This window comes from Piliocolobus tephrosceles, chromosome 14 (assembly GCF_002776525.5).
Source record: "Piliocolobus tephrosceles isolate RC106 chromosome 14, ASM277652v3, whole genome shotgun sequence".
NCBI classification, from domain to species: domain Eukaryota; kingdom Metazoa; phylum Chordata; class Mammalia; order Primates; family Cercopithecidae; genus Piliocolobus; species Piliocolobus tephrosceles.
The window spans coordinates 17,460,011-17,475,600 of record NC_045447.1 but is presented as its reverse complement, the minus strand read 5'-3'; the positions used below and the strand labels follow the sequence as shown (position 1 = coordinate 17,475,600).

The 15,590-nt window shown below is 44.7% G+C and overlaps 1 protein-coding gene across 1 annotated transcript in view; it reads right to left on the bottom strand.

Moving 5' to 3' along the window:
• Positions 1–790: 790 nt before the first annotated feature.
• Positions 791–15,590, bottom strand: part of LOC111550328 (N-acetyllactosaminide alpha-1,3-galactosyltransferase-like) — a 28,905-nt gene continuing 14,105 nt past the window's right edge. The window contains 2 exon segments of the mRNA XM_023223679.2: positions 791–3,238; positions 7,719–7,845. Coding sequence (XP_023079447.2) covers positions 2,545–3,238; positions 7,719–7,845 — 821 coding nt within the window. The 3' untranslated portion in view covers positions 791–2,544.

Here is a 15,590-nt window from a genome sequence, read left to right as displayed (position 1 = left end):
TCTGCCCTGATGCTCCACCCTGGGCTTCAGGGGCAAGCGTTTCCCTAATGATTCTTTCACTGGCAGTTCATTATTTCAGTGCATTGCTGTGGAAAGCTCTATATAAGTATTTGTTGCTTAAAAGTTGGAGAATCCCTTGGCCGGGCATAGTGGCTTATGCCTGTAATCCCAGCATTTTGGGAGGCCAAGGCAGGAGGATCACTTGAGCCCAGGAGTTTGAGACCAGCCTAGGCAACACAGTGAGACCCCATTTCTATAAAAAAGTTTTTTTCTTAATTAGTGGGGAGTGGCAGTGCCTGTAGTCCCAGCTACTCAGGAGGCTGAGGTGAGAGGATCACTTGAGCCCAGGAGGTTGGGGCTGCAGTGAACCATGATTACACCACTGCACTCCAGCGTGGGTGGCAGAGTGAGACCCTGTCTCAAAAACAAACAAAAATTTGAGAATCCCAAGTCTGTTCTATTTTTGTAATAGTGGACACATTTTCAGAATTGTGTGAGGACTTTTCTGAGTCTGAAAACCTGAAATTCTCTAATTGACAATTTTGAATATCTTTGGGAGGAAATGCACAATCCATGACCAGACCAGAATATACTGAGAAAATAATTTATTTAATTGTAAATTGGGAAAATTTTTTAAAAGTTTAGTAATAACGATGAACAAGATCATGAATTTGTCCTTTGGAGATTTAAACTTTAATGAAGTTTTTTTTAAAAAATCAAGAAATTCACTTAAAAGTAAACATAAGTCCTTTGCTCTAAACTTTCGGGCTAGATCATTTATTTGGTTCAGGACTTAAAAACCCTTAAACTCTCCCTACTCCAGACTGAATCCAAGACAACCTGACTAATAGAGAAGCAGGAGTCTTAATTGATGTGTGATCTACTTTTCCTTTTTCAAAGCCCTACTTTTTCCTTTTTAAAGCCTACTAATTCAGAGTTTTTGTTTTGTTTTGTTTTGTTGGATGTCAGATTGTTTGGCAAGAAATGAAGTAGGAGGCACAGTGAAATGGTCAAGAAAAATCTAAGTTTCATTTTATAAAAGAAGCTCATTGCAGTATACAACAGGCTAGTGCAATGGCTTTTCAAATAAATTGCTTGAAAATGGAAACAAATGACCTAGACTGGAACACAAGCAAAATACAAAGATATGTGCATATGTACATGTTGCCTCCTAACTTCCTTTATGTTGATTTGGTTAACTTTAAATAATATGTAGGATTTCACAGCTTCTCTTAGAGAAGGGAATTGAATGTTAAACTGTTCAGTCATACTAGATCTCCCATTGTTATGGCTCATGCTTCTGTTACAAAATCAATTAACCGTTTTGCCAAGTATGTCTAATTGTTACACTTCCACAGTGCAGATGGAGCAGGAGAAAACAAGAGGTTACTTGATGGGAAGGCTGTTTCTCCAGTCTACTTCTGAATTTTAGCCCTCCAAGTTGGGGTATGAGGGGCTGAGGAACCCTGAGGTTTAGACTAAGTGGTGAGACCAGCTGATGACCGAGTGTCCTCTGATGAAGCCCCCATCCTAGAAACGGAACTGCTTGCAAGCCTCTTCAATCCACTGCAGGCCTTTGCCTTCTCTGACACCATCCACATCTCTTTGCCAAGGATTAGAAAATGCAAGTTGCAGTCTGGTAGACTGAATACCACTTAGGCAACACAAGAAACATCTTCCGTTCAAGTCCCCGCTGCTTGTCATTCATAGGGTCAATGAGGCTGGAAATCACCCACACTTCCTCCCATTCAGTGCCTGGATCCGTGATGTATTTAAGCACCAATCCCATGCCCTAAGTGCCCCCAGGGTGGCACTGCCCCACAGTGATCGGCTCCTCTCTTCCACTCTCTCTTTGCTATTTCATGCAAACTCATGTCAAGGCTTTATTTTGACTTCATGCTGGGCACCTTGGCTCATTCAGGTTCCTTGAGACTCTGATCACGCACCACCATGATATCTACTAGGACACTCCACCAATTTTTCGCACAGAAGTCAAACAACATCCTGATGAGAAAAGGACGGACTACAGATGGCCTGAAGCAATCTGCTATTGAAGCATTTTGAGGATTGCCAAGGCAAATGGTGTCTTTACTGAGAGCTCTGCTGCACAGTAACTTCATGTTGTTTTAGATGCATTGGAAATAGGCAGGCATTGAACTCAAGGGACAACCCCTTACAATCATATCTTGCACCCTTTTCTCCAGATGTTATGTGGCATGTGTAGAGTGTTTCTGGCTTTATCTTTGCCTATGACAAGTTCTTTTTGGTTCAGTTGATAGTATTTCCCCCTAACCCAAAATAGATAAGAAATCACTGGGAATTTACCCTATGAATCTGATTTACCCTAGGGTAATGAATCTGATTACCCTAGATTCATTCTCCCACATTACAAAGCCTCAAGTTACAAGGAGGAATGGTATGGGTTTGCCATGTTGGTGTTTCACTAGTGTTTTTTTTTTAACTTAAAATTAAGTGTTACTTTTCTGAGGAAGTAACCAGAATACTCCTCTCTCAAATTCAGAAATCTACTGGCACAATTTGAAGTCAGATGATATTTCTAACCAAATTATACTCTTTTGTCTGCCACGACTGCTTGACAGTTTTAATATCTGAAGGCAGGCTGATATGATAATCCCAGCAGTATTCTAGGGATAAGATTTTAGAGGGTTTGTCGAGGAGGAAATACTTGTTTAGGTGGCTTTCATCATGCCATTCAGCTTCTATGTCATTTTTCTTTTCCAGGAGGATTCCCTTAAAGCACTCCTGGGTGATATTGAGAACCTGAATGGGTGTTCCTCCAAAAATGGCCGTGTGGTAATAAAAATCCCCCTGGCCAAATGGAATGTATGCTGCCGACTCTTTCTGCCTCTCCTAGGTAAAGTCATCAGGATCTGCCTTGTACCACCAGGGCTGTAGCTGAGCCACTGACTGGCCTAGGGTCTTCACCCCAAAATTGTCTTGGAAGACCTGGTCTACATCCATGCAGAAGAGGAAGTCGACCTCGTGTTGGATGTGGGCCAAGATGTGCTCCCCGATGATCTTCACACATATCATGCTGATGTGTTGCCACCTCTTCTCTGGCTTGACCTCAAACACTTTTAAGGAATGCAGAGGACCCAGCTCTATAAACAGCACCTTGGAGACATCATCCACCATGATGTAAAATATGACTTTGTGGCCGACCATGAAGTACCTATTAGCAGGTGTTATGAACTCTTCCAAGTAATGCTCAATATATCTGAAACAAAGAAGAAAAGCAAAACATTTAACCTCTGGGATTCCTGAAAGAAATCACATGTTGTTATAATCATGTCTGTATTTTATAGTTAGTAGAGGAATGATTTCTTCCCACCCTGGGTATGTTTTCATGTTAGTGTAATACTCCTGGCTACTCTCCACTATTCAGTCACTCAGTCCGTGGGAAGCTGGAATGACTTACCTGACTGCCAATTTTGGAAGAGCAGCTAGAACTAGACATGCACTACCCTATCCTTCCTCTCCTCTGGCTTTCAGGAACCAGCCAGTCCAAGACAGCATGTGTTCTCAACTGCTCTGGGTTTTGCAGGAAGCTTAGTACAGGATCTATTTTCACATCCAGAGGCCTGTAGGTGCCTGGTTGCTCAAGTCTTTCTAACTCTGGGGGTTGAATATTTAGGAGCTGCAGGGCCTGCAGATATAAGCCACATTCTCCAATATGAGCTTTAACTATAATGAGGGTGATATTTACCACTCTCTGACTTCCTTACCCCTTTGTCCAATTTACCAATTGGTTCAGACTTTGGACAGTCAAAGGGGGTACTAGTTCTTGAGCTCAATTCAAAAGCCTTAACATAAACCCCAATGTTGCTACTGCCAGACCAGGTACAAGGGTGATGTGACCCTTGGATCCACTGGGGATGCATTAAGCCCAAACAGCAGAACTCGCTTGTCCTGTGTGATACAGAGAATGAGTTATGAGATCTAGATCTGCTTTCATGTTACATAGTCATCCTATGAGCCTCCCACTAGTCACCTAAAACACCAGTCCATTGTCCACACACCATCATCCAAAATACTAGTCCATCCAAATACTAGAATGAGCAACTTCTGATTTAACCTTATTTTAACTACTTTTTCTTTATCTTAAAAAAAGGACTATGTTAGCAGTAAGCCATGTTTGGTGGCTGAGTAAACATAGATGAACAGAGAAGATAAAAAAATTAAAAAAAAAAAAAAGGACTACATTTTTTAGAGAAGTTTTAGATTCACAAAAAAATTGGGCCAAAAGTACGGAATTCCTATATACCTCCTGCTCCCACATTTGCAGAGTCCCCATCCCCCCACTATCAACATCCCTGCACCAGAGTGGTACATTTGTTATGATCAATGAAGCCACACAGACGTATCACTATCACCCAACATCCATAGTTTACATTAGGGTTCACTCTTGGTGTGGTACATTCTAAGGGTTTAACAAAAGTATAATGACATGTATCCACCATTATAGTATCATACAAAATATCATCACTGCCTTAAAAATTATCTGAGCTTTGCTTATTAGTCCTTCCCTCCCCAAACAATCACTGACCTTTTTACTGTCTCCATAGTTTTACCTTTTCCAGAACGTCATATAAGCATATAGCATGTAGCCTTTTCAGTGTGGCTTCTTTTACTTAGTAAGATGCATTTAAGGTTCTTTTATATCTTTCATGACTTGATAGCTCATTTCTTTTTAGCACAGAATAATATTCCATTATCTGGATGTGGCTTAGTTCATTTTTCTATTCACCTACCAAAGGACATCTTGGTTGCTTCCAAGTTTTGGTAATTATGAAATAAAGCTTCTGTAAATATCCATGTGCAGGTTTTTGTGTAGACGTAAGTTTTTAACTCACTTGGGTGAATACCAAGGAGTACGATTGCTGGATCATATGATAAGAGTATATTTAGTTTTGTAAGAAACTGCCAAATTATCTTCCAAAGTGGCTGTACCATTTTGCATTCCTACCAACAATGAATAAGTGTTCCTGTTGCTCCACATCCTTGTCAGCATTTGGTGTTGTCAGTGTTTTGAATTTTGGCCATTCTAGTAGGTATTTAGTGGTATTTTAACTATTTATCTATTCCTTTGAAAAGCATTGCATGCTGTCCCCCATTGCTGGGCAAGGTGGCTCGTGCCTGTAATCCCAGCATTTTGGGAGGCCAAGGCAGGTGGATCACAAGGTCAGGAGTTTGAGACCAGCCTGGCCAATATGGTGAAACCCGGTCTCTACTAAAAATACCAAAATTATCTGGGCATGGTGGCACATGCCTGTAGTCCCAGCTGCTTGGGAGGCTAAGGCAGGAGAATTGCTGGAACCAGGGAGGCGGAGGTTGCAGTGAGCTGAGATGGCGCCACTGCACTCCAGCCTGGGCAACAGAGCAAGACTCCATCTCAAAAAAAAAAAAAAAAGAAAAGAAAAGAAAAACATTGTATTGGAGTCTTCTGTAAGCCCAGGCTATAGACTATTTGTGAAGCTATGCTGTGGAGATTACCAGGAAGAGGAAGAATAAACCAGATGTTTTCATACAACTTGACGAAACCCTAAACTCATGTGGACTGAATTTAATGTGCTGATCACACTTCTGGCCAATCATGGTGTTTTGTGAGTAATAATGACTGGCACTTCTTTTCGCTTTTTGTTGCTGCTTGGATTCCCTTTCTTTGTTACCAAAATAAAGTGTGCTTTTAATGTTGGTATGTGGTAATCCAAGGGTTTATAGTACTGATTCTTTAAATGGAGAAAATACATCTGAGGAATATAAAAAAGGACTTCAGTGTGGCTCTATGGCTAGTGGCGAGGAAATCCTTCAGTATTCTGGGACTTCAAGAAAAATTTATTGTGCCGTGAAGCTTGGGAAACAATACTGGGCTGGGGGGCGGCGGGGGGGGGCGTTGAGTACAGGGGAGAGTCATTGTGAGGTTTTACATTGTTAAGAGATTAAAGCATTGCAGTTGGCTCCATGCATTGTTGCTTGAAAACAAACCAAACATTACACCTCCTAAAAGTCAAAATCCACTTGTAGAGATCTATTGCTGCTGAGTACAAGCAGTCCTCTCTTGTCTCAGAGCTGAGGGCCGAGTGCTTTCACCAGGATGTGCGATTTACAGTTTAGTTCTGCAGAGTTGGAATTGGATGGCTGAAGCCATTGTGGGGCACTGGGCAATGCTCTGTTCTTTTTGGAAACACCAGGATCAAATCAATCTGCAACGTGGCTGGGTTAGCCCCTTTTGTGCCAAAGGATTCGGTGAGCTGCGTGGCTCACCTAATCTAATTAGGTGGCTCCCAGCCTATATGAGTACAGATTCTTCTAGTAAACATGTCAAAACTCCACAGTCACCTTTCTCTGCTAGAGAGACCACATAGGTCCCTAGGATCTGCACATTCAGTGACATTAGAACTTGATTGGTATTGTGAATGACAGAACGGTAATAGCTGCTGGGCTCTGGGTTGGGGAAGGTTATCTCTGGAGAGCTATCAGATCTTTATGGAGCTCTCTTTAAGCCACACCTTGCAAAGCTCAAATCAACCTGAGCCTTCAACTCTCTTTATACAAGGCAAAGAATCAACTTTCCATGAAGCTTCTTCAGAAGAGATACAGAGGGAAAGGCCCAGAGGGCAGAAAAAAAATATAGGAAAATTGGACTTTCAGTTTTATTTTGGGAAAAAAAAAGGAAAATTATCCAAAAAAAGCAAAATGGATTATCTTCAATAACTAATATTAGAGCTAGAACTTTTTTTTCTTTTTTCTTTTTTTTTGAGACGGAGTCTCGCTGTGTCACCCAGGCTGGAGTGCGGTGGCACAATCTTGGCTCACTGCAACCTTCACCTCCCAGATTCAAGGGATTCTCCTGCCTCAGCCTCCCAAATAGCTGAGACTACAGGCATGTGCCACCATGCCTGGCTAATTTTTTGTATTTTTAGTAGAGACGGGGTTTCACTGTGTCAGTCAGGATGGTTTCGATCTCCTGACCTTGTGATCCACCCACCTCGGCCTCCCAAAGTGCTGGGATTACAGGCGTGAGCCACTGCACCCGGCCTAGAGATAGAACTTTCAAGAAAGAATGATTGTAGTTTTTCTCCATCATATGTTCTGAACAAGGGAGCTGAAACTGGCACATATCCAACCTTTGGAAGAGCAAGCTCTGACCAGCAAATCTTCTAGGGCCAAATCCTCCATGAGAGAAAAAGTAGAAGTGATCTGAGGAACCCATGGAAGAGTGGTCAGCTGTGTTCCAGCATGGAAAGCCACTGTGCTTAGGTCACGCTGCACCTAGAGCTTGCTGTAAATCTCTCTGTAGTTGGTCCTGGGCCTAGAGCATAGGAAAAAGAATGATGCACTCTGGGCTGTCTAGCAGCTAGCACTTGTGGAATTTCTAAAGGAAGCCATGGTGGTCAGGGAGGAGGCGGTTGTGGGTACGCTGTTGACCCTGGGCTTGGTGGGTGGAACAGACATGTATTCCTGCAACCCAAGACCCTCATTTTGAGGTAGGAATGAGTAGACTTACCTACTATTATTTTGTTCTCAGCATTTTAGGGCCTCAGCAGAAAGGAGACTGAAACAGTTCCATGAAAACATTCTTCTATCTAATAAATCAAAAAATCATGGCTGGCCTCCATCAGTTCAGGAGTCTCCACAAAAATGTCTCGACAGTGGAACAAGAAACAGTCAAGGACAGTTTCATCAGTGACACCTACCTTCCAATAGCAAAAGCCGTCAATCCCACAGTAGTTTTCTGTTTGGCATAATAATTTCCTAGGATGGCTTTGTTGTAAGTGCCTTTCCACACAACCGGTGCCTTCCATCTGGTCACTCTCACAACCTCTGGGCGTTTCCTGGTGATAAAACAGAGAGTTCCCTGAGTCAGGGCAGCTTTGCCATTGTGGGGCAGAGACTATCCAAGGAAAAGAGGGGTCAGCTATGATCTGCAGGGACTGTCCTTGAATCCTGACTGTAGCTTAACGCCAAACACTTGGCTGGCAGGTGTGCCATTTGCAGGGGTAGCATCTTCTGGGTGAGGAAGAGGGGGTTTTGGCTCAGGTGCCTCTGAAGGCTATCTTTTTTTTTTTTTTTTTTTTGAGACAGATCTCCCTCTGTCACCCAGGCTGGAGTGCAGTGGCTGGATCTTGCCTCACTGCAGTCTCTGCCTCCCAGGTTCAAGTGATCCTCCTGCCTCAGCCTCCCAAGTAGCTGGGATTATAAGCATATCCCACCACACCTGGCTAATTTTTGTAATTTTAGTAGAGATGGGGTTTCACCATGTTGGCCAGTCTGCTCTTGAACTCCTGACCTCAGGTGATCCACCAGCCTCAGCCTCCCAAAATGCCAGGATTATAGGCATGAGTCACTGCGTCCAGCCTTCTGAGGGCTGTTTTGGGGGTCCCTTATGAGGCTCTTATCTCTACATCTCATACCTTCTTTCCTCTTCTACTTTCTTTGTTCTCTTCCTTCTTCTAAACCCCTTTCCCTACTTTCCCAACCCCTTCCTAAGCTACCAGTAGCAACTTTAGGTGTTATTTATTCCTGTGGATGTCATCTGAGCCTAAGAGATCCTAAGCCTTGATACAGGCGGATGAGAGAGTGACATTAGATTCGAAAGAGAAAAAGCTGTTTCCATTTGCCTTTTGCCAGGAGGGATATCTGGGTGAGAATCTGGTCATTGACCAAAAAGGGCCCCAGATTAAAGGGATTTTGATGTTACTGCTCACTTTACAAACAAGGAGACGAAGGCACCAGAAAGGAAGGTACTTGATAGAGGCCCAGCAAGGCCAAGAGTGGAGCCCAGGGCTCCGGCAAGGACCTTCTCCTTAGACCAGGAGCCTCTTTGCTGGGCACACAAAAGGGGCAAGAGGAGAGGGAGGGCGCTTTGCTGTGCTCAGAGAGCTAGAACGGGACTTGGCAAGGTCAAACACAGGAAGCTATGACAAAGCCCAAAACCCTGAAGCCCTGAAGGGTAAATGCAGAAAGCACAGAGCAGCAGGGGCCCCAGTGTGAGGGTGGAGCTCCAGGCAGGGGGAGGCTTTGACTCCCTCTTGGCTTGGGAGGTGGCTGCATTCTCCCCATTGGGAAGCAGAGACTGGTACAGGCTCATTTAGATTCAAACCCCAATATGGGCCTGGCACCCTGCTTGGCATTTGCTTGTATTACTGGATTCACTGTGGGCAGCGTCTTGGTTCAACCTCAGGAAGGTGAGTGATTGGGGCAAAGTCCTGGTGATCCCTGTTGGTTGCACTGCCGTGGCCCTGGTGAGGCTGTCAGGGCCTCACCTGATAAAGGTGAGGTCAGCAAATACCTCAGGCCAGCATGGCCAGTGGAGCCCTGGGTTTTCACAGAACCCCCCAACCCATCAGCAAAGTTGGATTTTTCCCACAGCGAGGCTGGTGAGTGCAGCTGGGTCTTCCCCTGCCTCACCCCAGCCTCAGAGTGGAAGAGGAGCCTCAGTAGCTCTCCTCTCAGGCCTCCTGTCCCTTGTTCCCCAACGCTGCACCCTGCAGTTCTTGAGCTGACTCTGCCCTCGCACCCCATCCCCAGGCATCACATCTGGTCTGCTTCCCAGATTCCATCACAGCTCGAAGTGACCTGTTTCCTACATTTCGCCCCCAATGCTGAAACTGCCCCAGGTTGGTCAAGATGGCAGACGGGGAAACACTTTCAGGGTGCTCTCCTGGTTTGACTCATCTTGTCCGGAGTCTCAAACTCTAAGACTTAGCTCTGCCCTCAGCACCCCAGATACGCCTGCTGCATGCAGGACACAGTTGCCCTTGGTTTCCTTCAATCATGAAAGAAGCTATTATGCACTCTGCACCAACCTGTGCCAGGCACCCATCACGTACACTTTCTCACTTAGTCTCTGCAACAGCCCTGCAATGTGTCCTGTCCATGGTCCAGGTAAGAAAACCAAGTCTCAGAGCAGCTTATTATCTTGTCAAAGGCCGAGCAGCTGGTCACTAATGATGCCAGCTAACACACACTGAGCAATTCCTTTGTGACCAGGCACCGTGCAAAGGGCTCACCCTTCTGAGGTAGGTGCTATTTTGATTCCCATTTTATCAATGAAGAAGCTAGCACAGAGAAGTCAAATACCTTGCCTGAGGTTGCACAGCTAGTAGGGGTTAAAGCTGGGATTTAAACAAGATCATCTGACTCTGGAGACCATGCTCTGAGCTGAGCCACCACGTACACTATTTCTTATATGATTTGTCATTCCTCTGCTGATGAGTTGGGGTTAAAGCCCTGGTTTGTCCAGATCTAAAGGTAATACTATTTCCATTTAAAAAATAAGTCGGGTGCAGTGGCTCATGCCTGTAATCCCAGCACTTTAGGAGACCAAGGCAGGTGGATCACTTGAGATCAGGAGTTCAAGACCAGCCTAGCCAACATAGTGAAACCCTGTCTCTACTAAAAAAAAAAAACAAAATTAGCCAGGCGTGGTGGCGCACACCTGTAATCCCAGCTACTTGGGAGGCTGAGGCAGGAGAATTGCTTGAACTCAGGAAGCAGAGGTTGCAGTGAGCCAAGATCATGCCATTGCACTCCAGCCAGGGTAACAAGAGTGAAACTCCATCTCGAAATAAATAAATAAATAAATAAATAAATAAATAAATAAATAAACAAACAAACAAAACAAAATAAAAAGTAATTATTTTTATTTGCATTGGCATTTTTGTCAATTCACACTGAGAAATGATGAGCCTTTTTTGTTGTTGTTTTTAGTAGCTTACATGGTGCTTTTAGTTCTATAAAACTCCCAGCTTTGTTGAATGACGAGATTGCAAACCAAAAACCAAAAACCAAAAACCACCCACGCAGCTATCTTATACTTCTGTAACCATTTCTGAACTTAAAACTATCTTGTTCATTTCATCTCACTAATTGCATCTTAGTTTTAGCCTGTCAAAGATCTTTTAGTAGTTCTAACCTAGCCCGCTAGCTAAGTCTTATAACTGTGTATAAGCTGGACATTTGGTAATACTATTTTTAAAAAAGGAAAAGGAGGAAAAGGTATACTTACTTAATACTTATTATACACCAGGGGCTAAGTGCTTGACTTTTATTCTCTCATTTGATCTCCATGACCACTCTATGAAGTGGGTGCTATCATCATTCCCATTTTGCAGATAAAGTGGAGGGTAGGAAAGAAGGAGAAGGGAATGGAGCCTTTTGCCATTTAATTTATATAAAGGACCCAACTGGGGTGCATGATCCCTCGACCCACATTTTCCAGTTCCCTGCTGTATACCAGGTCATCCTGCTAAGCACTGCGATGGGATAAATGAGACCCAGTCCTTCCCCTTGAGAATCTCGCAGTCCCAGCAGGTGGTCCACCTGCTACACACACCTCAACTACATGATCACTCAGTCCAGGTCTTCTAGAAGGACTGAGTCAGAAAACTAGAGTCCAGTTTAGTTACTTGGATTCCTTCAAGCAGGAAGAAAAAGTAGCAACATTAAAAATTAAAATATTCGCCGGGCGCGGTGGCTCAAGCCTGTAATCCCAGCACTTTGGGAGGCCGAGACGGGCGGATCACGAGGTCAGGAGATCGAGACCATCCTGGCTAATACGGTGAAACCCCGTCTCTACTAAAAAATACAAAAAACTAGCCGGGCGAGGTGGCGGGCGCCTGTAGTCCCAGCTACTCGGGAGGCTGAGGCAGGAGAATGGCGTAAACCCGGGAGGCGGAGCTTGCAGTGAGCTGAGATCTGGCCACTGCACTCCAGCCTGGGCGACAGAGCGAGATTCCGTCTCAAAAAAAAAAAAAAAAAAAAATTAAAATATTATATTTCCCAGCTGTTAATTATTTGATTCCACTGACAATTCCAACAAGTCAGTGACCCTGACTACAAAGCCACACAGCAGCCTGAAAATGCAGGCAGCTGGGGAGAAGGGGGAGGAGGGAGAATGAGATCAAGATCAGCTTCCTGGATGAACCGCTGCATCAAGGAGTCTTAGTCATCAAAACCCACAAAACCCTCGAAAAAATAAGTGATGGAGGGCAGCTCACACATGTGAAAAGCTAGTCTTTGACAATTTCAACTGTCAGAGAAGTCCAAGATCACAAAGATGAGGCACTAAAAAGAGAGGAAAAAGTGCCAGGAAAGAGCTGCTCAGATGCTTTCCTTCCACATAGGGCATGCAACGGTGTGATGCCAGTGTGTAGAGTTCCACAAAAGCTTCCCCCAAAATAAAAGGGCCCCCTAACCAAAGCACACACCTCCCTAGGTTATTGGCAGCTTTTAAATTTTACATATTTATTTATGATACATTTTGGTACCCAAGGAGTGGGTAGAGGAAGAGTTAAAATTCTATTTTTTTTTTCAGATGGAGTTTCACTCTTGTTGCCCAGGCTGGAATGCAATAGCACGATCTCAGCTCACTGCAACCTCTGCCTCACGGGTTCAAGTGATTCTCCTGCCTCAGCCTCCTGAGTAGCTGGGATCACATGTATGGGTCACCACGCCTGGCTAATTTTGTATTTTTAGTAGAGACTGGGTTTTGCATGTTGATCAGGCTGGTTTCAAACTCCTGACCTCAGACGATCCACCCACCTCGGCCTCCCAAAGTGCTGGGATTACAGGCATGAGCCACATGCCCAGCTGGAAGCGTTAAAAATCTATGAATCATGGAGCAGGTTAAAAAAAGACGTGGAATACAGGTGATCCTCCCACCTTAGCCTCCTTAGTAGCTGGGACTACAGGCATGCGCCACTGCATCTAGCTAATTTTTTATTTTGTTGTAGAGACAGGGTTTCATTAAGTTGCCCAGGCTAGTCTTGAACTTCCGGACACAAGCGATCCTCCCGCCTCAGCCTCTCAAAGTGCTGGAATTACAGGCACGAGCCACTGTGTCCAACACAACTCATTATTGACTGAATTCCCTCTAAGCAATAGCAGGCTGGCTAGACAAGGATGCAGAGAAAAGCTGATGGCAACATGAACAGGGAGGGCATGGCGGCTGTGGAGTGGACAGAAGGGGATAAAGTGGAAAGGATTTTGGAGGAGGAATTGAGAAAACATGCTAATGAACTAGACCGTGAGGTAGACAGAGGAAAAGGTCTCCCAGACTATGTGTCTTGAGCCATTTACTGGGATGGGAAGTGAGGAGAGCAAGGGTGGGGTGGAATTGAGAAATCCGTTCTGGCCATGTGAAACATGCAGAGATGTCAGGCAAGCAGGTAGACACAAGTCACAGCTCGAAGGCAACATCTGGGCTAAACATTTAAATATGGGATGGTATCTAATCCACTAATGGCACCTAATGCCATGAAAATGTATGAGAGCACATTGGAAAATGGTGTCTAAAGAACAGAGAAGAGGATACTGGACTTAGCTCCTATAAACTCTAATCTCTCTCAGTTGGAAGAGGGGGCTGCCCCTCTCGGGAGACAGTTACAAATGAGGATGTGGTTTCATCGAAGCAAAGTGACCTTTATATGGAAATATGCACGATATATTGTGGTTTTAGGTAGTTTACAGAAAAGAATACTCTTTTTTTTTTTTTTTTTGAGACAGAGTTTTGCTTTGTTGCCCAGGCTAGAGTGCAGTGGCATGATCTTGGCTCACTGCAACCTCTGTCTCCTGGGTTCAAGCAATTCTCGTGCCTCAGCCTCCTGAGTAGCTGAGATTACAGATGCCCACAACCACTCCTGGCTGATTTTTTGTTTTGCAGTAGAGACTTTCACCATGTTGTGCAGGCTGGTCTTGAACTCCTGAGCTCAGGCAATCCACCTGTCTTGGCCTCTCAAGTGCTAGGATTACAGGCATGAGCCAAAAAGGATACATTTATACAAAGTATATTTATTTGTTCATGCATTCCTTCATCCAATCATTCATTTATGCAAGAAATAGACTTAGGTGCCCTGAGAAGACTTACATTTGGTGCCACTTCAAACCAACATTCTTTCAATAATCTGCTTGTGTCCAGGAGCGGAGGCTCATGCCTGTAATCCTAGCACTTTGGGAGGCAGTGGATCGCTTGAGACCAGGAGTTCAAGACCAGCCTGGGCAACATGGCAAGACCCTGTCTCTACAAAAAATACAAAAATTAGCCAGGCATGGTGGTGCATGCCTGTGGTCCCAGCAGCTTGGGAGGCTGAGGCAGGAGGATTGATTGAGCCTAGGAGGTGGAGGCTATAGTGAGCCATGATTGTGCCACTGCACTCCAGCCTGGTGGCAGAGTGAGACCCTGTTTCAAATAAATAAATAAATAAATGACAAATTAAAAACAAATATCTGCTCCCTACTCATTTGGAGACAAAGCCATGCAAGGGGAAAAGTGGAGAGGGTGAAAGCTGGTGACTGTGGTCTGTCCCTCCTCTCTGCCCCCAGTCATTCAGCCCCAGCCCCACCTCCCAAGTTCTGCTTAGCAAAGCACAAGTGCCACAGTAAAATTGCCCCATTCTCCTTAGAAGGGCCTTTAGGGACCATCTCTGGCCCATCTAGCCTGCCCCTGGGGGAGTCTCACTCCCCCATCTAAGGGGCTTTATCAAAGCAACAATGCTTCCATCTTCTCACATTTCTATGAGTGGTTTAGCATTTCAGAGATGCCTACCCTGTTGTGCAGATCATCAAATGACATATGGGAAGCCAAAAGTCCCATCCCTCCACCCTGGCATGGATCCCCTATCCCCAAACAATGAGAGAATTTGCCAGAATACATTCAGTCTTTCCAGAGCCCAAGATCCTTCACAATGGGATAGATGCTATTTTCAGGCTGGGCATGGTGGCTCACACCTGTAACTCCAGCACTTTAGGAGGCCAAGGTGGGAGGATCACTTAAGCCCAGGAGTTCAAGAGCAGCCTGGACAACATAGTAAGACCCTGTCTCTACAAAAGAATTAAAAATGAGCTAGCCATGGTGGCACACACCAAACCTCCTTACTCAGGAGGCTAAGCCTGGAAGGTCAAGGCTGCAGTGAGCCACGATTGCACCACTGCGCTACAGCCTGGGTAACAGAGGAAGATCCTGTCTCAAAATGAATAAAAATTAAAAATTTAAATTAAAAAAAATGATGCCATTCTCTCCTGATTACTTTGATGATACCTCACTGCACATCTCCAGCACATACCATCTGCCAAGCTCAGGAGCACCCTGTGACTCTGTCCAGGTGTCCCATAAGCACCTGCATCCACATGCATTCCTAATGGAGGTCCCCACATCCCCCAGCTCTGAGGCCTGTGTCTCCTCCTCCAGTCCCCTTTCTGGCCAATGGCACCATCACCCACCAGTCTCTCAGGTCTCAAAGTCACCCTGGACAGCTCCCATCTCCTCCTCCCAGGACCACAGCTTCCAGTTGATCCTGCCTCCTACCAATCTAGGCAAATACTAGTTTTACAGTAACAACCCCTATAAGACCATGAACTTCTCAAATATAACCATGTTGATTGATTTCTCCTGTCTCCTTTCCCTAACACAATGCCTAGCACAGTGTTTTTGACCATAACTCACAGTGAGAAATATACTTTACATCACAATCAAAGAGATGCACATACACATATGTCTACTGTTAAAGGTCTAATGTGCTAAGGGTCTTTCTCCCAAATCAGGAATGTTCTCAACGGCACTGTTGCCT